Source organism: Felis catus, chromosome A3 (genome assembly GCF_018350175.1).
Source record: "Felis catus isolate Fca126 chromosome A3, F.catus_Fca126_mat1.0, whole genome shotgun sequence".
In the NCBI taxonomy this organism is placed as follows: Eukaryota; Metazoa; Chordata; class Mammalia; order Carnivora; family Felidae; genus Felis; species Felis catus.
This window is the reverse complement of record NC_058370.1, coordinates 113,728,648-113,751,778: the sequence shown is the minus strand read 5'-3', so window position 1 is coordinate 113,751,778 and position 23,131 is coordinate 113,728,648. Positions and strand designations below refer to the sequence as shown.

Sequence of the window (23,131 nt, the reverse complement as noted above, 5' to 3'; positions counted from 1 at the left end):
TGACTTATTTTGCTTGACATAATACATTCTAGCTCCATCCACATCGTTGGAAATGGCAAGATTTCATTCTTTTTTTGATAGTTGAGTAATATTCCATTGTGTGTGTGTATGTGTATATATATAAATATATATGTGTGTATACACACACACACACACACACACACACACACCACATCTTCTTCATCCATTCATCAGTCGATGGACATTGGGGCTCTCTACATAGTTTGGGTATTGTTGATAATGCTGCTATAAACATCAGGGTGCATGTACCCCTTTGAATCTGTATTTTTGTATCCTTTGGGTAAATACCTAGTATTGCAATTGCTGGATCATAGGGTAGTTCTATTTTTAGTTTTTTGAGGAACCTCCATACTCTTCTACAGAGTGGCTGCACCAATTTGCATTCCCACCCACAGTGCAAGAAGGTTCCCCTTTGTCTGTGTCCTTGCCAACACCTGTTATTACTTGTGTTGTTAATTTTAGCCATTCTGACAAGTGTGGGGTGGTATCCCATTGTGGTTTTGATTTGTATTTTCCTGATTAGTGATATTGAGCATCTTTTCATGTGTCAGCCATCTGGATATCTTCTTTGGAAAAGTGTCTATTTGTGTCTTCTGCCCATTTCTTCACAGGGTTATTTGTTTTTTGGGTGTTGAGTTTGTTCTTTATTGATTTTGAATACTAACCCTATGTCATTTGCAAGTATCTTCTCCCATTCCGTTGGTTGCCTTTTAGTTTTGTTGGTTGTTTCCTTTGCTGTGCGGAAGCTTATTATCTTGATGAAGTTCCTATACACAAAACCTTACATTAGGTAGGAGCTTTATTCTAAGCTCCCACAGGTGATAATTTAAGAAATTCTTTCATCACTGGATATCATGGACCACCAGTGCCCGACCCTGTCATGACCACTGCCTCCTCATGCCTTCAGATCCAACCACATCAGATAACTAATCACAAATTTTTATTTTCTGCAGGGGCAGCCTTCTGAATTCCTGGGAGGGTTTGGGTTTCAAGTTTCAATGCCATATTGCCAGAAGAAGTGCCTTCAACTACACTATAAGATCATGTCAGCAAAAATTCCACTGTGGCTACAGTCTGTTACATGTAATTCGGTTGAATACATATATGTGTATATGTAAATATACCTGTGTTGGGTACTTATATAAACAACCTTATAAAATTATGGTTAGAACAGTAATAACTATTGTATCATTGTAGAGGTTTCACATGAATTATATTTTAAAATTTCATATGTATTTTGGCTATTTGGGATTTATAACTCTTTTTGCTTAGAAACTGTTTTATAAATTCCAGTTCCACTTTCAGACCAGGCCTAAAAAGCCTGCATAGCCCATACTGTATCAGAAATGCAGATAGGGCGCCTGGGTGGATCAGTCCGTTGAGCATCCAGCTTCGGCTCAGGTCATGATCCATGGATTGTGGGTTCGAGCCCCATGTCAGGCTCTGAGCTGTCGGCACAGAGCCTGGAGCCTGCTTCGGATTCTGTGTCTCCCTCTCTCTCTGCCCTTCCCCACTCATACTCTGTGTGTCTCTCTCTCTCAAAAATAAACATTAAAAATTAAAAAAAATAAAGAAATGCAGAGAAGCCAGCATCCAAAGACACTTTTATAAGCACAGTTGTCTTTTAGAATGTTTCCCAAAAATTAGACTAGTTAAGAATTCTAGCTGGATGCAACCTAAAGCAAATCAAATACATCCACTTTGAGATTGCCAGCTCTATCAATTAAGGAGTCTAAAGAATCAATTTAGCTTCTTGAGGATGGCTTCCCAGATATCGACACCCATTGTGGCCATCCATGGCTGTCTTGGCATCTTGGGTGACTCCACTGCTATTTATAGGAAGGTGTTTGCATGTAAGGATGGGACGTGGAAGTAGAGCCGCTGCCATGCTGTTGAAACTGATCAGAAACAAGGGGTTAGGGACACGGGCCAGGGAAGCAGAGTAGTGGTAACAAGTATAGAATTAGCTTAGCTGATGAGGTGAATCTGAATTGTGCACATAGGAGAGTATTACCCAGGCTTGTGCAGTGTTCTGAGGATGGTCTTTAATTGCTAAACCGAAGGGACTGTCTGGAAGCAGATAGGCCTCCTGTTGGCAAGTTTTATCTGTGAGATAAACAATGACTATTAAATGGTACCCCTCCTTCTTTTATAAATGTTTTGGCGATCCTGGGCTCCCTGAGCAGGCCATTTTAAAAAAGGAAAAACAAAGCAGACTAAACTAAATAACTAAACTAAACTTAAGAAACATACCCTTGCATTGCCATTGAGTAGAGGTGAACTAAAGACGCTGCTCTCACAGTCACAGTGGTGACAGCTGGAGTGGGGAGCTTCTGGGGAGTCCAGTGAGTCCTCCCAGTATCGTGGAGTAAGCTTCCCCTTGGTGCCTTTCTTTCCTGGAGGATTCCAGATGCCAGTAAAGCAGCACTCTGTTCTTACTTCCTTCCTGTTCCTCTCTTTTACCTGTACCGTATCTGTTTTCTGTTGTTTTCAGCCTTTGTCCTAGATGCATGAAATCAACAGGTCATCTCAAACTTTGAAAATAAAAATTTGGGTCCTGTGGGATTAAAGATGTTTATGTGCTAAAAAAAGAAAAAGCCATTAGTCACTGTAAGCTAATTCACTTACTTCTGTTGTCATTTCTAGGCAGAAGAAATCCTCAGGCAAGAGCTGGAGAAGAAAGAAACGCCGAGTTTGTACTGCTTGCTCGGAGATGTCCTTCGAGACCACGCTTGCTATGAGCGGGCCTGGGAACTGTCCCGCCACCGCAGCGCTCGGGCTCAGCGCTCCAAAGGCCTTCTTCATCTGCGGAACAAGGAGTTTAGAGAATGCGTGGAGTGCTTTGAGCGCTCGGTGAAGATCAATCCCATGCAGGTTAGACAGTTCGGAAAGCCCACCTGCTCTGGGCGCTTCTGTTTCTCTTTGGTTTGGTGTCTTACCAAGATGAGTGAGCACCCATCTTCTGCCCACGTGCCTGGTGAGCTGTGTTTGCAAGCCGAGAGCTGAGTCTCCCACGCTTCTGGCTTGTCATGGGAAATGCTGCTTTTCTCTTACTTTCTGCTGTGTTTCTGTTATTTACTTTTCGGTTTTATTTTGTTATTTCTTTCTTTAAACTGTCCTTAACCCAAATACAGCTAGGAAAATTAGGTTTTGTTTTCAGCAGATATGTTAGGGAGAAATAGAGGAGAGTCAGAATGCACACACTGTAGGACTGTGCAAAGAATTGTGGGAATCAGCAATGAGAGCAAAACTGATATAAATAGGGTAACATCTAGAATGGATTCTTGATCATTTAAGAAAACGTATATTTACAGACACATGAATTTTTTTTTTTAAGGTTTGAAAAAGTAATACAAAAAGTCTGGATCGTTAAAATAAGTGACAAGCAGGGCACCTGGGTGGCTCAGTTGGTTAAGCATCTGACTCTTGATTTCAGCTGAGGTCATGATCTAGTGGTTCATGAGAACGAGCCCCTCATGGGGCTCTGCACTGATAGTGAGGAGTCAGCTTGGGATTCTCTCTCCCCCTCTCTCTCTGCCCCTCCCCTGCTTATGCTGTCTCTTTCAAAATAAAGAAATATTTAAAATAAGTGACAGGATAAATCCACAGGAGAGGACTAAATTTTGAAGGGAAGAAATTGACCATCCTTTGTACTTAATGACACTCAGTTGGCAAAATGATTTTATTCTCAGAAATGGTCTTTGTTTTTTTTAAACCGTACTTTCTTTATGACTGCTTTCCTGTTTAACCAGTCAGAGGCACACATAACTGTCAACCATGGGTCCTGACAGACATGCACGCTGACTTGGTAACATTCTGGTTAAAACACTAATTTGTAATCAGCTGCTAATGGTTACTGAATACTTACTATGATCCAGATATGTTGGGCATTTTGCCAATATTTGAACCCAAGACAGACGGACCCCAGAGCCTGTGTTCTTTTTTTTTTTAATTGTGGTTAAAAAAAAAAAAAAAAAAAGCACGTAACATAAAATTTACCACCTTAACCATTTCTAAGTGTTCAGTTCAGTTGTGTGAAGTTTATTCCTGTTGTTGTGTAACCACCACCACCGTCCATCTCTACAACTTTTTTTATCCTGCAAAACTAGAAATTTGTACCCATTAAACAGTAACTCCCTATTCTCCCCTTTCTTTAGTCCCTGGCAACCATTCTGCTTTCTGTCTCTATGAATTTGACTATTGTTGGCCCCTCGTATGAGTGAGTCATACAGTATTTGTCCCTTTGTGACTAGCATATCTCACCGAACATCATGTCCACGTTGTAGCCTGTGTCAGAGTTCCGTTCCTTTTTCAGGCTGAGTGGTATTCCATTGTATGTATATGCCACACTTTGTTTATCTGTTCGTCTGCGGCTGGACACTGGGTTGCTTCTGCCTCTAGGCTATTATGAATAGGCTGCTATGAACGAGTGTGGGCAGAGATGATCATGTTTTGAACTGGGTAGATTTGGGGCATATCTCTTATATGCAAAAAATTGGAAGTACATTTTTGAGCTGATCACTTGCTTTCTTCACTCTGGGTAATGAATACAGTGAGAACCTTCCAAATCAGCTGACTGGTAAAGAAAATCCGAAGAGATTATCAGCAGAAATTAACAGGTGCATTTGGCAGAAAGGATATTTAAAGTATTGTCAGAGTTGGTTTTTATTGACAACTCACTCGAACTGAGTGGTCAACTGGGGAGGATTTTGCCCCCCAGGGGACCTTTGGCACTCGGTGAAGTGAAGGGGACTGCTACTGCCATCTAGTGGTCAGAGTCCGAGGCTGCTGCTAAACATCCCATAATGAACAGGACAGCCCCCCAAGGTAAAGAATTATTGGCCAAAATGTCTGTAGTGCCAAGGTTGACAAACCCTGCACTAACTTGATTATCACTAGATTTTTTTTTTCCTCTAAAAAAACCCAAAACTCAATATTGTGTTGTTAAATTTTTACTTTACTCTTATGGAAAATTGTGTCCTTATCCTTGTTTATGTTAGTACCCCTGCCTAAGATTTGCCTAACCTCGGCCGCTGGAAGGAGTGAGGAAAATAAACTCCCTCCCTTAGCCTCCGTAGTCTAAGTTGTATCAGTGGCATGCACCTGTTGGATGTGGGTTATTCTCTCAAGCACACAGTCTCTTCCCAACAGATTGCCATTCATGTCTTCCTCTTGCCCCACTGGCTCCTTCTCAGTCTTGGCGGCTTCCTAGGCCTTAGTCCTTGGGCCTCATCTCTGTCTACACCAGCTCCCTGGATTTCATCTGCTCCCATAGGTTTGATACCGTCTATACACCGACAACTCCCAAAAGTGGGTTTCAGGGTTTCTCCCCTGAACTTTAGACCCCTGTGTCTAACTGCTTCCTCAGTCTCTCCATTCATTACTCCAACTTAACATTTACAATATCTGAGATACTCCCCTCCTGAAGACTTTTGTCCCCAAGGTCATCCCCTTCCTAAATTACTCTGAGTGGTCTTCCTGTCTCTATCGATCCCCATCTGCCTATTCTCAAAGACCATCCAAATGGGTCCATTTTTTTTTTTTTTCTAAATCTTTATTTTTGGGAGAAAGAGAGACAGAGTATGAGTGGGGGAGGAACAGAGAGAAGGGGAGACAGTATCTGAAGCAGGCTCCAGGCTGTAGCTCTCAGCACAGAGCCCAGTGTGGGTCTTGAACCCACGAACCGTGAGTTCATGATCTGAGCCGAGGTCGGACGCTTAACGGACTGAGCCACCCAGGCACCCCCAAATGGGTCCTTTCAGATGAGTCCAATATGTCATTCCTCTGTTCCCTCCTCTAGAGGTAGCAGGCAGAATCCCTGAGAGGCTCTCTCCCAGCAGAGTGCCTCCCATTCTTCCCCCTCAACTCACTCCACCTCAACTTCCCCCTCAACTCACCTCTTTCTTCTTCCCTGAATATTCCAGGCACATTCCTGCCTCAGGGTTTTAGCACTTTGATCTCCCTCTGCCTGGATGTTCTTCCAGATATCTGCATACCTCACTTCGTTACCTCATTCAATACTTTGTTCAAATGTCACTTGTTCAGAGAAGCCTTCCACAATCATTCTGTGTAAAAGCATAGCCCACCTTCCACCCCACCTTATACTCCTTACTTTCTTCTCTGCTTTTTCTCCAGAGCATTTAGCACCTTCTAATATTTTTACAGCTTACTTTAAAAAAAAATGCTATGTCCCCTTCCCTAGAATGTAAGTCCTATGAAGGCAGAAGTTTTTGTCTTTATGGTTCGTTTATATTTTCCTGGTGCCTGTAACAGTGCCTAGCACATATTGGGATTCAGTAAATATTTGTTGAGTGTGCGAATACATAATATCTTTAACCAATTAGTCAATCAAACTATATACTAATTGTCTGCTGTGTACATAGCACTGAGTCAGAGGACAAAGCAGTAGCAGCAGCTCGCCAGATAGGCTTGTTTGTACCCCCTGCTACAGTGTAGTGAAGCTAACATAGGCAGAACCAGCCAATAGTATGAGGCATCAAAGAAATACCAAGTGCGTTATTTGTAAAGCACTGGTTACCTAGAGGTCAAAGAGATAGTAGAGATAGGATGGTAGATAGTGAAGATAGGATGTTGAATTTGGCTTTGAAGGACAGATAGTACTTGGATAGGCCAAGAGGAGGGCGGTGGAGAGGGCATTCCAGGCAGGTGAACAGTATGAGCAAAGCCCTGGAAACCGAAAGAGAAGGGGTGCGTACATGTTTGTGTTGGAGGAACAGAGGAGTTAGAGAGTAGGCTAATAGGGGGAACAGAGGAGTCAGTGAATAGGCTGGTTTTGGAGAGTAAAAGGAAATAGGGCGGTTCCATTGGGAAAGTTGGAGCGGAGCCAGCTTATGAAAGGTCTTAAATGTGAGGTTAAGCTCTTTGGCTTTTTATTTGGCAGATAGGGAGCCGCTGAAGGACCGGTTTGTGTTTGGCTTTGTTTTGAATGAAGGAATGTGGTATGCGTGGAGGTAATTTAGTCTTATTGTTTGGGAAGCGCTGTGGCCTTGGAAGATACTAGATGTAGACAGGTTTGGGAGACCAGCACATGTCTAGCCTGACAGTTATCAGTATGGCAGGGGCGATACGAAAGGGGATGGATGTGAGGGAATTTGCAAGGGAGGACTTGACAGGACTTGATGGTCTCATTATATAATTTTGAGTTAATTACTTAGCAAGACAAAGAAATGACAATTGCTCAAAGCAGCATCACAATACAAACAGATGTTATGTGAGGATATTTTGCAGTTTGTCATATGGATCCAATTCAGGCAGGCTGTGAGCCATGCCAAAATATGCAGGCATTTGATGCTAAGTTGTACAGAACTACTACAAGATACAAACTTGGACTCCACAGACATTGGAACTTGGGATCCAAGTTTGAACCGAGTCTAAGAAGGCAGAGCTCCTACATGCTGTCGTCTCCTTTAAGTCTTGGAATAGAAGGAAAATAGAATGGAATTTAATTTAAAAAATAGGGATTTAAAAAAATGTATTCTCTTCTTTCAGACATTTCCAAACAGGTTTAATAACAAAATTTAAGCAGAATGAGAGTGATATTTGGATGGCTTTTGTGCACTGTAATGACTTTCTGAAACCAAATTGGTATAAAAATAGAAGTGTTTGTTTTATATCAGGGAGTGTCTGCAAAACCAAACGCACTGTCTACGGAATATTTGTTAGAGAACCAGAAGACATGTGCACTGTTTACATTTGTGCTTCTGAGATTGCCAGCTATTGTTCCCTTCGACCTCCCCGTTTCATTTCCCCACGCAAGTTCTGAAACTAAAATTCAACCTTAGACTTGACTTTGTGGGCTGTTGGAAGGTGAAGAAGGTGGGAGAGAATAGTAACCAAACCTCCCAAACAGGATCTCACAGTCTCAGGACCCGAATTAAAATAGAAATCCTTATGTCTACTTATTATTCCCATTGTCCCTTACTCTTATGTAAAAAGTAAAAACAAGGAAATTGCTCAGATATCAAACCAGTATGTGTAGCATTGAAAAAGGAAAATGTCACTTCCTATTATTTTTTCTGCTCTCTCTCAGCACACATACTAGATTCCTTTTCTTTTGTTAGTCCCTTTCCAGGGCTCGCCCCCCCCCCCCCCATTTATTTTCCCCGAACCCTCCTCTTCATTGAACTGGTCAGCCACCTTTGTAAGGTTACGTGATATAACTGCAGGGTAAATACCCAAAGACATGTATGGCCAGAAGGGCCATGTTGGGAGGAGGTGGGCAGTCACTGTGGACTGACCACATCAGGAAAGGCTGTGCTGGAGACGGTGCAGGAGTGAATGCAGGTGTGCACCGAGGGCTGGAAGGTGAGTAAGTGTTCAGAAGGGAACTGGCGTCCCAGGTTAGAAGAGCACGAGGAAAGCCATGGATTTGAGTGTTCACTAAACATAAGTGGCCAGGTTATGCCTGTTACCCTGGTAACCCATCGTGTTTAGCGTTTGTCTCAAGGTTTTTCATTTTTTTTTTTTTTGAACGTTTATTTATTTATTTTTTTGGGACAGAGAGAGACAGAGCATGAACGGGGGAGGGGCAGAGAGAGAGGGAGACACAGAATCCGAAACAGGCTCCAGGCTCTGAGCCATCAGCCCAGAGCCCGACGCGGGGCTCGAACTCACGGACCGCGAGATCATGACCTGGCTGAAGTCGGATGCTTAACCGACTGCGCCACCCAGGCGCCCCAAGGTTTTTCATTTTTAAATGAGGTGTTATTAATTGTTGCTTAAAAAGCGGAGTGGGTTTTCATAGACATCCTCTTTGTTCTTCCCTCTTCTGCCGCAGTCTCATCTAGTATCGTACTCGATGCATGTGCAGAGGACAGAGCTCCCACTTTCCAGTGCTAAAATCTGAACAATGACCAGTAACAGCCTGTCTCTTTTTTTTCCAACCCTTTCCACACACAACTTACTAACCTGACCCTTTCAAGGACAGTACACAGGATGCTCGCTGATAAAGCCTCCTGTGCTTGCTCACAGAGTCTGGGAACAGCCACCTCCTTCAGGTCCGGGGTGCTGGTAGGAGAAATACTCGCACCAGTGTCTTTGTAAGCCCCCTTGTATGTATCAGACATTTGTGCCAAACTGCGGCCTGTGCGATGCATGACGTTGCCTGGCTACCAGTTGGCAGGATTAACGGGAAATGTGGGGAATCATAGACTAGATGTATGGGGAGCAGAGCCGAGCAGGCCTGCCATAAATAAAGCACATGGGGAATAGTCTGAATTCTCTTGCTACAGTGGTTTGATCACTTATTGTATGGCCTAAATGTACCACTATTTGTATATTACATTGCTTGGTAACTTTTATATAGTTTATAGTAAACCCTTAGGCAGCATTCATTTCCAAAACGCAAACAAATCAAAAAGTGTGTTAGAGGACCATAAGGAACTCAATTCTCGTTTGTCAAGAGAGATAATGAATGTACAGGTTGTACAACATTTACCCTCCACTTTAGGGGCTGTGGTGATATCACTAACGGGAAGACCTAAATTTGTTGAAGAAACATTAGCATTTACATCAAAAGTTAGTAGTAGTTGGTTTTCTTTTCTTTTTTTTTTAAAGTCACGTCCAAAGATGATGATTTAATATGAAGCTATAGAAGGTGCATTTTCATGGCATTTTGTGAGGCTTGACTTTTCATTTGGAGCAAATGAAAATGAGCAAAAATGGTTTATAAGATTGGTCCATCCCACATTTTCTTGTATGTGTATGAAAAGTGAGATCACAGGTGCTAATGTGCTTGCTCTCTTAGGTGAAGTAGCTCATTAGCAATTGAATTCACCGGTTTGGCATCAGTGACATCAGATGCTTCAAATAGAAAAGTCATTAATTCTGTTCTCATAATGGTTTAATTTTTTTCACCTAGTTGATTCAGAATAAAATTCTTGGCAATTCATTCTCTCAGAGGTGAAACATCTCACATTATTCTGAATGCTATTGTACATTCAATTAAAAAGTGAAACATAACAGATGAAAGTCTTACTTTTAGTGGTGGTAATATGGTTATCAATTTTGGTGGAACATGGCAACATGGTTAAAACCGTGTTCTTGCTGAACTAAGAAAACCTGTGAAGTGTAAACGTACTTGGGTTTGATTGTGATGGTAGACATAATGTGGTCCAAAGAGGCTTCTAATGGAAATAAAAACTGGCTGTTGTCATTTATAATTTTTTTTTTTTTTTTGAGAGAGAGAGAGAGAGAGCAAATGAGAGCGAGCAGGTGCGAGCTGGGAGAGGAGCAGGGGAGAGAGAGAGAATCCCAAGCAAGCTCCATGCTCAGCACAGAGCCCAATGTGGGGCTTGATCCCATGACCCTGGGCTCATGACCTGAGCTAAAATCAAGAGTTGGATGCTCAACCAACTAAGCCACCTGGGCACCCCTACAACTATTTTTATATACACCATTGGGTAATTGAATTATAAGATTCTTGTGACTTTTCTGATGTTGAATTAAATTTTGTATCGTGTGGCAGTATTTACTTTTCTTTTTCTGCCCATCGTCAGGTGGATTTTAAAAATGTTTGAATTTTTTAAGAATTATTTTATAAGTCAATTTAAGTGTCCTACAGTCACATGAACTGTTTAAGAAGAGAGTCTTTTGCATTTTGGCTGCATTCTGTTAAAAATCAATTGGAAATCTTTTATGTCTTCAATTAATGGAGTTCCAAAAAAAATCCAGCTTTTGAGTTTTTTAGCAAATTGTAATTATTGTAGGCAATATTTTCAAACAGGGAGACATTGAAATTTTCCATAAAGGGAATAGTGAGTGTTCAAATGATACACAGGATTTAATTTTGAAATGTAAAATCACACTTTTGAATATCTTCACTGTCTGCCAGGGCTGCCATAACAAAATATGACAGAATGAGTGTTTAAGTAACAAGTTTATTTTCTCACAGTCCTGGAAGCTAACAGACTGAGATCAGGGCACCTTCAGGGTTGGTTTCTCAAATTCATATTTGAGGTCTCTCTTCCCGGCTTTTAGATGGCAAGGCTCTTCCTCTGTGTGCCTGTAGTTCTCTTCTTATAAGGATACCAGTCCTGTCATATTAGGGCCCCAACCTTATGACGTCATTTAATATTAATTGTCTCCCTTTTTCTTGGCATGGGAGAGCTCGAGGGATGTGGGAAGGGTGGAGCATGGTGGGTGAGAGAGAGAGAGAATCTTTCAATGCAGGGCTTGATCTCATGACCTTGAGATCATGCCAAAATCAAGATTTGGATGCTTAATGGACTGAGCCATCCAGGCACCCCTAATCTTAATTATCTCCTTAAAAGCCCCCTCTCCAAATATAGTCACGCTTGGGGGGTTGGATTTTAACATATGAATTTTGGGGAGGTGTAATTCAATCTATAACATCCACCTAGGAGGAGTTGTTTGTTTGTAACATTTTATTATGCAAATTTCAGTTATATAAAATATGTAATAGCAGAGAGACCACTATAATGAGCCCTTTCCCATATGCCTGTCAACCAGCTTCAACAATTACTAACTTATGGCTGATCTTATTTCATCAGTATTTCCTTAACTCAACCCCATATTATTGTAAAACAAATCCACAGGCACCTGTGTGGCTGAGTTGGCTAAGTGCTGGGCTCTTGATTTTGGCTCAGGTCATGATCTCACGGTTTGTGGGATCAAGCCCCACATTGGGCTCCATGCAGATAACACAGAGCCTGCTTGGAATTCTCTCACTCCCTCTCTCTGCCCCTTTCCTGCTCATGGGCATGTGAGTACATGTGCATGCCCTCTGTCTCTCAAACTTTAGAAATAAATTTAAAAAACTAATGTATCAAGTCATTTTATTTTTTATTTATTTTTTTTATTATTATTTTTTTTAATGTTTATTTATTTTTGAGACAGAGAGAGACAGAGCATGAACGGGGGAGGGTCAGAGAGAGGGAGACACAGAATCGGAAACAGGCTCCAGGCTCTGAGCTGTCAGCACAGAGCCCGACGCGGGGCTCGAACTCACGGACCGCGAGATCATGACCTGAGCGAAGTCGGCCGCTCAACCGACTGAGCCACCCAGGCGCCCCTCATTTTTTATTTTTAAAAAACGTTTGTTTATTTATTTTGAGAGAGAAAGACTGCAAGCTGAGGAGGGGCAGAGAGAGGGGACAGAGAGAATCCCAGGCATGCTCCACTGTTATTGTAGAGCCCAATACAGAGCTCGATCCCATGAACCATGAGATCATGACTCTAACCAAAACCAAGAGTCAGACACTTAACCTACTGAGCCACCCAGGTGCCCCCAAATCATTTCACTTTTATTTTTATTCAAAAAAATTTTTTTTAATGTTTATTCACTTTTTGAGAGACAGTGTTAAGCAGGAGAGGGGCAGAGAGAAAGGGAGACAGAATCTGAAGCAGGCTCCAGGCTCTGAGCTGTCAGCACAGAGCCCAGTGCAGGGCTTGAACTCATGAACTGTGAAATCATGACCTGAGCTGAAGTTGGCCACTTAACTGCCTGAGCCACCCAGACACCCCTGTGTTAAAAATATTTGAGTACCTATCTCGGAAGAAATAACTTTAAAAAGTAACCATAATACCATTGTACTTAAAACCTCAATAATAATTTGTAGGAAACTTTTATTGATCTTCTGATTTTAAATGAATTAATTTATATTCTATACTAGAATTGAAGCCTGTAATTTATCAGTGTCTAAATTTGGTGAAACTTATGAAGAATAATAAATAGAAACAATTTATTTTATGAATTTTGTCTTATTAAAAATATTTGTTGAAGATGCCTGGGTGTCTCAGTCAGTTAAGCATCCAACTCTTGATCTCAGCTCAGGTCTTGATCTCAGGGTCTTGAGTTCAAGCCCCATATTTGACTCTGCGCTGAGCATGAAGCCTACTTAAAAATAAATTATACATACAGTATATATATTTGTTGAAGAAAGGCACTCTAAATGGAGGCAAAAAGACAATACTTAAGAAAAATATTTATAAGTTTCAATATTAACAAGACTAGTATTCAGAATATCCTCTGTTTAATAGCAGTTGCTCTGAGTTTACCAGTTATCTCAGTGCATTAAAATTTTTTTCAGGTTAAGGTGCCTAGGTGGCTCAGTTGGTTAAGCATCCAACTCTTGGTATCAGCTCAGGTCATAGTTTTGCTGTCTGAAATCAAGTCTCGGGTCGGACTCGATACTGAGCATGGAGCCTGTTTGAGATTCTCTCTTTACCTCTTTCTCTGCCCTTCCCCAACTTGTACTCGTACATGTGCGTTCTCTCTCTCAAAATAAATATTAAATTTTTTCCCCAGCTTTATTGAAGTATAATTGACGTATTACATGGTGTAAGTTGGAGGTATACTTTGTGATTGATACTTGTATTACAAAATGATTACCATAGTAGCATTGTATTAACATCTCTGTCACCTTACATAATTACGTGTGTGTGTGTGTGTGTGTGTGTGTGTGTGTGTGTGTGTGTTGATAACATTTAAAATCTACTCTCTTGGCAACTTTCAAGTATATGATACAGTCTTGTTAACTATAATCCCCATGCTGTATGTTAGAACCCCAGAACTTATTCATCTTTACAACTGGGAGTTTGACCCCTTTGACCAAAATCGTCCCATTTCTCTTACCTGCTCGGCCCCTGGCAACCACCATTCTGTTTCTAGAGTTCATCTTTTTTAGAGTCCACATAGAAGCAGGAACATGCAGTATTTGTATTTGTCTCTCTCTGTCTCTGTCTGACTTACTTCACTCAGCATAATGTCCTCAGAGTCCATCCATGTTGTCACAAAAGGCAGGATTTCCTTCTTTTTTTTTTTTTTTTAATTTTTTTTTCAACGTTTATTTATTTTTGGGACAGAGACAGAGCATGAACGGGGGAGGGGCAGAGAGAGAGGGAGACACAGAATCGGAAACAGGCTCCAGGCTCTGAGCCATCAGCCCAGAGCCTGACGCAGGGCTCGAACTCCCGGACCGCGAGATCGTGACCTGGCTGAAGTCGGACGCTTAACCGACTGCGCCACCCAGGCGCCCCTTCCTTCTTTTTTTTTTTATGGCTGAATAATATTTCTGTTTTTGTGTGTGTGTATGTGTGTGTGTACACATTTTCTTACCCATTCCTCTATCCACAGACAATTAGATTGTTCACATGTTTTGGCCTTTGTGAATAATGCTGCAGTGAATATGAGGGTGCAGATACCTCTTCAAGACAGTGATTTCATTTCCTTCAAATATATACCCCAGAGTGGAATTTGCTGGGTCATATGGGAGTTCTATTTTTAATTTTTCCTCACTACATTTAGAAAGAATATTTTCTCAACTAAAATCATTATGGCCTACTGACAAGAGTCCATCAAAAGTTTTAACAGTTTTAAATGTATTAGCAATAAATTTGACAATTAACAATAAAGAACAACACTGGAGTAGACAGGTAATTTTATGAAAAAATTGTAAGTACTAAGATCATAATGAAAAAAGAAATTAATCAGTAAAACAGCAATATGGTATTAGATTAGATATGATTAAGGAAATGATTACAGTTTATAAATGCTGATAAAATTTAAGTAATTTTAAATCTATAGTATATTACAGAAATGTTCAGATGTCATAAATGTATAGCTTGATTATGTTCCTTTTGTTATTTTAAATGTTTAGCATTTAAACATTTTTACTTTAATATATTTTTATTTTTCAGTTTTGAACAGAACAATCTTATAAGTTCCCTGATACAGTAAAACCAATTTGTTGTTCAACAATTTGTTGGCCAATAAATAAGGTCTTTTCTAATATATGTAACTTTAATTATTTTTTAATGCTCCATTTCACTTTCAAAAATGTTGCATTTTGATCAAGTATGTTACACAGTTGCCCAGCTAAGCATTATCGAGAGCCTCCCACGTACACACACGGATGTGGGAATGAATTAGGCTGTGTCAGGCTATCAGCAAAGAGCGGAGAGTTTCCGGTGGGGAATGATATGGATAGAACTAGTTTTTGAAGGGCCTTAAATGCCCTCCTTCAGGATCTTCCCACCCCGTGGATGTGGAAGTCTGATGTGGTTTTGAACAAAAGAGTGATATGACAAAAGTAGTATTGTAGGAGGTTTAAATAAGGAATGAATGTCATGGATGAATGGGCAGCAAGAGGAAAGATAGAACGGGGTGAAGCCTTATTACAAAGGAAAATCTTCTGAGACCTTGTCATTTGGACTGGCAGGATTGAGGGAGAGCTTAGAATCAGAGAGGATGCCAGTTTCCTCAATTGTCTGATTAAAAAGGAAAGTGTCCCTGTTGATAGAATGTAGAGAATTCAGGAGGAAGGGAAAAGATCTTTTACGGGAGAAGATAATGTGATTTTGGATACTGAACACGAGGACATGTTGCTATATCCAAGCAGAGGTGGCCGATCGTCCGTCGGACCTAGAGTCTGAAGCCCGGTAGTAAGACCACAGTTGAGCTTTCAGATTGGGGCTTTTTTGTGGAAGTAAGTAAAGCCATGTGAGTGAATGAGTTCTTGACAGAAAATCTTGGAAGAGAACGCTGAGCAAAATCCTAACCTTTGAGCAACAGTTGGAGGAAAGTAGAAGCAGCACCGGTGAAAAAAGATTCAAACAAAAGGTACCAGAGTATTGGTCAGAGGAGTAGGGATTCATGGAAAGGATTTGTGGAAACTAAAGGAACAAGTGTTAGTGAGTGATGTGATGTGTAGTGATGAGGTCCAGAGAAGGCCAAGAAGAGGCCACTGGATTTGGAGGTCACTAACGACCTTCAGAACCGGCTTCGGGAGGTTTAGAATGGGCAGCGCATGAGGAAATGGATGTAGCATCAGTCGACTGTTCATATTAGGACGTGTCAAAGAGGTGAGAGTCAGAATGTAGAATATTGTACAAGGGGCAGAAGAGGCAAGTAAAATGTTTCAAGATACGGAGACCTTTACATGGTTGAGGACAGTGGATAGAGGAGAGGGTGAATACAGCAGAGGGAGGAAAGATTGAATGTTACAGAGAGAGGGAAAGATAACTAGAGAAGATCACTCTAGGGAAGAGTGAACTGAAGAGAAGAGATGAAGGTGTTAGCTCTGGAAAAGGCATAATATTTCTAATGAGACTGGAAAGAAGATGAGAGCATCACTATTATAATAGCATTTTCTGTTTTCTTACGCATCTTCTATAGTCTGAACTAGAATGTAAGCGTAAACCATTTTGAGGTACTGAGGGGGATATGAAAGAATTGTGTTAAGACATGGCCTGTCACCCGCCTGTGGTTTATATGGGCTAAATGAGGAGAGGAGGCAGAAATAACTCTGTGGCCAAGGGGTAGAGTAAATAGACAGCATGCTTCGGATGCCTAGGGGTGGCATTATGAATGAGGATGTGAATGGTCAGAAGAGGCCTGGTGCAGATGCTCTGAACTAGGAGGAATGGTTGGGGTTTGGACGGGAGGCAGATGTTGAGAAAACGGGTTTCAGTAGAGAGGCTAGCAGATGCAAAAACCAACCATGTAGCCAGGAAGGGCTTCTCGGGACCTCTTGGTTTGCACTGTTTATTTTTTTATTTAATAATAATAATAGCAGGAGCTAACATCAAGTATTTACTAGGTGCCAGGTTCTAGTGTCAACGTTTTGCATGTATTTTTAATCCCCACCACATCCTTTAATCCTTGAGGTACTTACTGCTTTTACCCTCATTTCACAGATAAGGAAACACAGGGTTAAGCGATTTGCACCAGTTCCCACAGCCTGTAATGGGTGGAGTGGGGATTTGAACCTGGGCTTTCTGGTTCCAGAGCGCTTACTCTCAACCTCTTCCCTCTTGCCTCTAGAGGATGTCGTCTTAAGGTTAGGAAGTAATGGTGGATTTGGTTGAGGTCGAGTTAGAAGCTGTGGGAAAGCTTTGAATGCAGAACTGTCAAGTTTGAATTTCATTCTTCCTTTAACGAAGACCCACTGGGGTTTTCATCAGGAACGAAGAGAAGTTGTAAGTTGCACGTTCCGTAATGTTCCGGCAGATGACAGCGCGTATGTCTGCGAAGACCAGGGAGTTTGAGAGGAACGAGGGAGGCCCTTCCCGGCCCATTCTGTACGTAAGACCACACTTCCAGGGCACAAGACTGATAGAATTGTGAGTTATCTCGGGAGCTTGTGTTCTCCCTTGATGTGTAGCGGTTAATTTTCGATTTCATTGTGGTTTTTGAAAGAAGAAAGCGTTTTTATTTGAAACGGAGTTCTCGAGTTTCTGTTGTGAACTGGTATTCACCGTGGTGGAAAGACGCGAGGAATTGGAGCTTACATTCCGATGGAGAAGACAGAATGAACATATGTGAATAATATGGAGAGAAAAAAGAGATTCTTTCCTTTTTGTTCTTCCTTTCTCATATTGGTAAGCAATGAAAAATGAAACTCTTAAAGTCTAACTTGCATAACTGCCAAGAAACACGAGCCCCTTAGTAACATCTGGGCCATAGCTGTGGCTGAAGGGCGGCGGGGAGGGCGGAAGCTTTGCTGCTGTAAACCCGGCTCCAAACCCTGGCGACCCCAGGAACACAAGGAAGGTAAATCCCCTCATCTTTCTGAGCCTCTGTTTCCACATTTGTGAGGTGGAGATACAATCCCCGTCTCAGTGTGCTGCTGGGGAAATCAGAGCCAACGTATGTCAAGTGTCTAGCGTGTTTCCCGTAGCGCATTCTCAGTCATAGATGTCACATTTCTCTCCTGCCTGTTGCAGTGCGGTAGTAATGGTGGAAGGAAGTCATCACTGCCCCATTATCTGTAGCCTAAATTAGGGGGCTACATCTAACATGGGAGTCTCACGTGCAGATAATACCTGAACACCTGTATTTCCTCACATTCTACGTTCTCTGGAAAGAGTGGGCAAATGTAAGAGCCAGTCATAACCAAATTGGGGAAAGGAATAAGAGGGGCACGTTAAACAATTAATAGCCTGTCTAGTTAAAGAAAAAAGTATGTATAAATTTTAGTTCATCCTGTAGTTTAATTTTTTTTTTAAGTTTAGTTTTTTTTTTTTTTTCAACGTTTATTTATTTTTGGGACAGAGAGAGACAGAGCATGAATGGGGGAGGGGCAGAGAGAGAGGGAGACACAGAATCGGAAACAGGCTCCAGGCTCTGAGCCATCAGCCCAGAGCCTGACGCGGGGCTCAAACTCACGGACCACGAGATCGTGACCTGGCTGAAGTCGGGACGCTTAACCGACTGCGCCACCCAGGCGCCCCTTAAGTGTGTAGTTTTGAGAGAGAGACAGAGTGTGAGTAGGGGAGGGGCAGAGAGAGAGGGAGACACAGAATCTGAAGCAGGCCCTGGGCTCTGAGCTGTCAGAGCTGTCAGTGGGGGGCTCTATCCCAGGAACCCTGAGATCATGACCTGAGTCAAAGTTGGATGCTTATCTGACTGAGCACCTAGGCACCCTGATCCTGTAGTTTAAGCAAGACACTGAAATAGAGGAAATTTTTCCTTTAGAGAGAGAAAGAAGCTGGCAGCCTGGGACTTGTGTTTCCTTAGGGAGGATATGAGAAATTTGGTTATGAGATTTGGTGGCGCACATTTTTAAAGAATATGAGCACCAAGCATTACTTTAGAAAAAAGCTGCTACCAAAGAACATTGGTATCGCTCTTGGATTTGTCTTGGGTCATTTCCTGTTTAAGGAAACCACATTCAACAACTTATCTGAATTTGGGGGTCATGGGAATGAGTCAGGGACGTGGAAAGGAGGGATAGAGAGCATGGCTTGGCTTTAGGATTCGTTATAACATGTTGAACGTTTTACATGACATAAAAAAAAATTCAAACAGTCAATCCTGTAAGGAAATTTAGCAAAAATGTGAAGCTGCTGATTATTCCTTCTGCAGAAGCTTTGAGGAGGAAGTAGATTTGAGCAGTAGACTCTTCATTTAAGAAAGAAAATTGTGATACATGAGCAAATGGTACCTAGCGTGGATGTACTTTAAGACTACTGTAAAAATTAACTTAAAAATTTTTTTTAACGTCTATTCATTTTTGAAAGAGAGAGACAATGTGAGTGGGAGAGGGACAGAGAGAGAGAAGGAGACAGAATTTGAAGCAGGCGTCAGGCTCCGAGTTGTCAGCACAGAGCCTGACACGGGGCTCAAACCCACGAACTATGAGATCATGCCCTGAGCTGGAGTCGAACACTTAACTGACTGAGCCACCCAGGTGCCCCAAATTAACTTTTTTATTGTAAAAATAATCCACACCCTTTGCCTAGTGGTGCTTAGTCTTTATTAGCCCTCGGAGTAGCAAACTGTTTACTTCCTTTTTTTTTTTTTTTAACTTTAATTTCTATTTTAATTTTTGAGGCTAATGTATTGCGGTCTCTGTGTTCACCACACCTATTGCACACCAGGAACCAGGAGCCATTGTGTGCATTGTGTGGCTCTAGGCAGATTACTTCCTCTCTAGGCCTTGTTTTCCCCTCTGCCTCTTTTGAATTGATTTCTAAGGCTTCTAAATGAATTGATTCCCTCCTGACTCTTCAAACCTGCGGATTCTACGGTTTGTGTCGCCAGGGTACTTACTTTGCCACTAGATGGCACTAAGGTGCCTTTGAAGCCTGTCACCTCTGGGTTTTCAGAATCTTGGGTGTTTGCTTCCTCAGATCCCCATTTAACATTTGGGTGACGGAGACCCAGAGGTTAAGTTACTCAGAGCCTCTTGAATCCCAGTCATCCGTCTTCCCCTCTGTTCCACTGTTTCTTTAAGGGGCTTTGTGAGGGAAACTCAGAGACCACGTTCTCAACCAGTCTTGTTCTTTCTTAATTATTTTTAAAATAATTTTAAACCATTCTTTAAGTGCATGTATCATCATATTCAAAATAAATAATTGGCCTGCGTTAGTGTTTCTGTATTGGCTCCCTCAGAGAAAAAAGCTAGACTGTCCACTTCTAAAGATCTTTGCCCTTCCTATGAGTAGCCGGCCTCACAGTTTGCGCTGGAATAAACACGACAGAAATCTCAACCGGAGCCTCTCTACCCGATGGTTGTTTCTCCATTCTTGCCCAGTCCCTCTGACAAGAGGTTTGCCTTTCAGCCCTCCCCTCCAACTAAACATGGTCATCCATTCTTGTGCCTCACCTCTGTCCACTTGCCTAATTGGGAGAGCTTTTGCGGGGGTGGATATGCTCCAGTTCTTAAACATTTGATCTCCTGGGTTTTCCCAGCCCATGTTAACCGTTCTTTTTTTCCTGTCTTGCGTTATTGGTGACGAGGATGGGATTGCCATCAATCATGGCTGTGTGTGGACAGATGGTACAGTGGGAGACAGGGTGGCCACGTGGAGAAGACGTGGGCTCTGCAGTCCCGCTGACTGGGTCAGATCTCTGCTCTGTCAGGGACTGACTCTGTGGCCCATCGTCATCTCTCTAATGAGGAGGAAGTAGTAGGGTAATATTTACTACCTGGAGAGGGTCCCGTGAAGAAGAACTGAGGTAATGTATGGAAAGCTCCTGGTGTCAGTGCTTGGCACACATAGTAGCTGCTCACTAAGTGCTAATTATTCTGATTGCCATTGTATAGAGAGGAACAAGAGAGGCTATATATAGCATGTGAAAGGTAGGAGCCCAAGCAAGGGTCTCGGTCAGAGGACCTAGATTTTTTTTTTTTTTTTTTTTAAGATCTCTACATCCAACGTGGGGCTTGAACTCACAGCCCTGATATCAAGAGTCGCATGCTCCACTGACTGAGCCAGCTACATATCCCCCTTTTTACTTTTTAAGTGTAGCTTCTAGAAAAAGTGGTGAGGCTAACATCATATCCCCACCTGATTGTACTGGACTGAAAGGTAGAGAGGTCTTTTGTACTCAAGCATATACAATTTTAATTTGGGGAATCATCTACTAAGGTTTTTTGGAGGCTTTTGATTTTTTTCTCTTACGATGTTCTTTTTTCTTTTAAATATGTTTTTTTTTTTAATGTTTATTTATTTTGAGAGAGAGAGAGTGTGTGTGTCTGAGCAGGGGAGGGACAGAGAGAAGGAGAGAGAGAATCCCAAGAAGGCTCCATGCTCAGCGCAGAGCCCATGGTGGGGCTTGATTTCATGAACCATGAGATCATGTCCTGAGCCACAGTCAAGAGTCGGATGCTTAACCTAGGTGTCCCATGATGTTCTGTTCTTAAGAGCCTGACTGGCATCTTGATGCACTATTGGCATTAATCGTTTAAGTAATCGTTAAAAATGAAAAAAGTAAAAGAGGCACCAAATATTCTCCTTCGTCCTCCAAATCCTGAGGACCTCAATGGAGAAACATCTGGGGGCGCCTGGGTGGCGCAGTCGGTTAAGCGTCCGACTTCAGCCAGGTCACGATCTCGCGGTCCGTGAGTTCGAGCCCCGCGTCAGGCTCTGGGCTGATGGCTCAGAGCCTGGAGCCTGTTTCCGATTCTGTGTCTCCCTCTCTCTCTGCCCCTCCCCCGTTCATGCTCTGTCTCTCTCTGTCCCAAAAAATAAATAAATAAACGTTGAAAAAAAAATTTAAAAAGAGAAACATCTGAATGTATTATTTATGGTTTAGTGTGTCAGCTACAAGCAATTAGAAGATCCTTGAGTTTGTTTTTTAAAAAGCCATTTCATGATTTCAAAGAATAGGGTGTGTGCAAAAACCATCTCCCATGTAATTATATCTTATCAACAGATGGAAATCTACTAGCAGTTAATGGTCCTAGAATTTTCCTTCACATGCAAATTATTAAAACAACACAAATGACCAAGAGTAAAAAAAAAAAAAAAGAGAGAGAACCATAATACTATATATTAAATGAAGTCATCAGCCTGATTTTCATTAAATTTATTTTGGTTTTAAGACACTAGTTACAAAACATTGACTTCTTTCAAAACCTTAAAGGTAAATAATAATCTCATTACCAGCTTGTTTTAGAGCTATGAGTAATTGCTAATTTTAGATTTGTAACCTTTGTCTTGCCAGGTGGATTGAAAAATAAAGTTCTTTATTTACATCTTGAATTTACACTTGCTTTTTTTTTTTTTTTAATAATGACTCTTGTGAAATAATTTTGTGGGAAGTTTATTTGCAGAAAGCAAGCACGGCACATGGGTTTTGAGAACTTTGAGGGTAATTTTCATTGTTCTTCCTTTAGTCCCAGAATGAGGTATCCCTTCTTCCAAGTAAACTTGTAACCACAATTCATTGGATATAAGATACCATCAGTTGTAAGAGGCACATTTATTTTAAGTGCCACCTTGTATAGAAAATAAAATGCCTCCAATAAACTCTGACAAAGCTGTTGGATCTATTTCAGAACTGTTAAATGGTGAAAAACAGGTGTACCTTATACCTGATGAAATATAAGACAGATTTTGTAACTTACACATTGGTTAGAAGTTAGAGAGCTTGTTTTATATATTGTTTGTAAGTTAGCATCAGACTTTAGGCGAGCTCAGAATGTATTATATTTAGTGAGTATGGTTTGGTCTCCAGATTCTGTAAATAACTGATGAAAGGAAAGTGTAATGAGGTCTCTTTTCAAGTGCTGTTAGCCCCTTGATTCAGTAAAGTGAACTAACTTTGCTTCAACCTGGTATCTCTACCTTCTCCCCCCTCCCACCAAACACACACCCACCCTCTTTTCAGTCCTTACCTATTCCTCTAACAAAATCTGTTCTCCATAAAGGCTCCTGATAGCAGTTATTTATAGCCTCTTGTGAATTCAAGGCAAAGTGTTAAATTGCCCAAGGATGTTTGCTTTTTAAGCCTTATCTCTAATTATCGGCTAAAAATCTTTATCTGCTTAAAAACCGTTCAGGCCCTGACTAGCCATATGGAACAAGTTTTGTGAAAATGGCTGCGGGGAGGAGGGATGTGGGGGCACCTCCTGCGCTGTCTCTGTGGAAGGCTACGGGCAGATAACAGAGCACCTGATTTCCTTTCCCACCCTGAAGGGTGCCACCAGACCTGTCTGCCTGCTCCCTGCCTTTGTCCTGGGAGTCCGTGAACCGAATAGCCTACATTCTGCTGCTGCCCTTACCGACCGTATCCAGAAGAAAAGCAAACTTGCCTTGAAACAGCTGCATTTCTGACCAATTTCATTGAAATTTTTATCAGTTTTATCTTCCTTTTGATAGAGGCTATTGAATTTTAAGG

General features: G+C 41.6%; 1 protein-coding gene across 1 annotated transcript in view; it reads left to right on the top strand.

Moving 5' to 3' along the window:
• Positions 1-23,131, top strand: part of TTC27 (tetratricopeptide repeat domain 27) — a 188,164-nt gene that overhangs the window by 121,757 nt on the left and 43,276 nt on the right. The window contains exon 13 of the mRNA XM_045054699.1: positions 2,668-2,895. Coding sequence (XP_044910634.1) covers positions 2,668-2,895 — 228 coding nt within the window. The remainder of the gene's footprint in view (positions 1-2,667; positions 2,896-23,131) is intronic.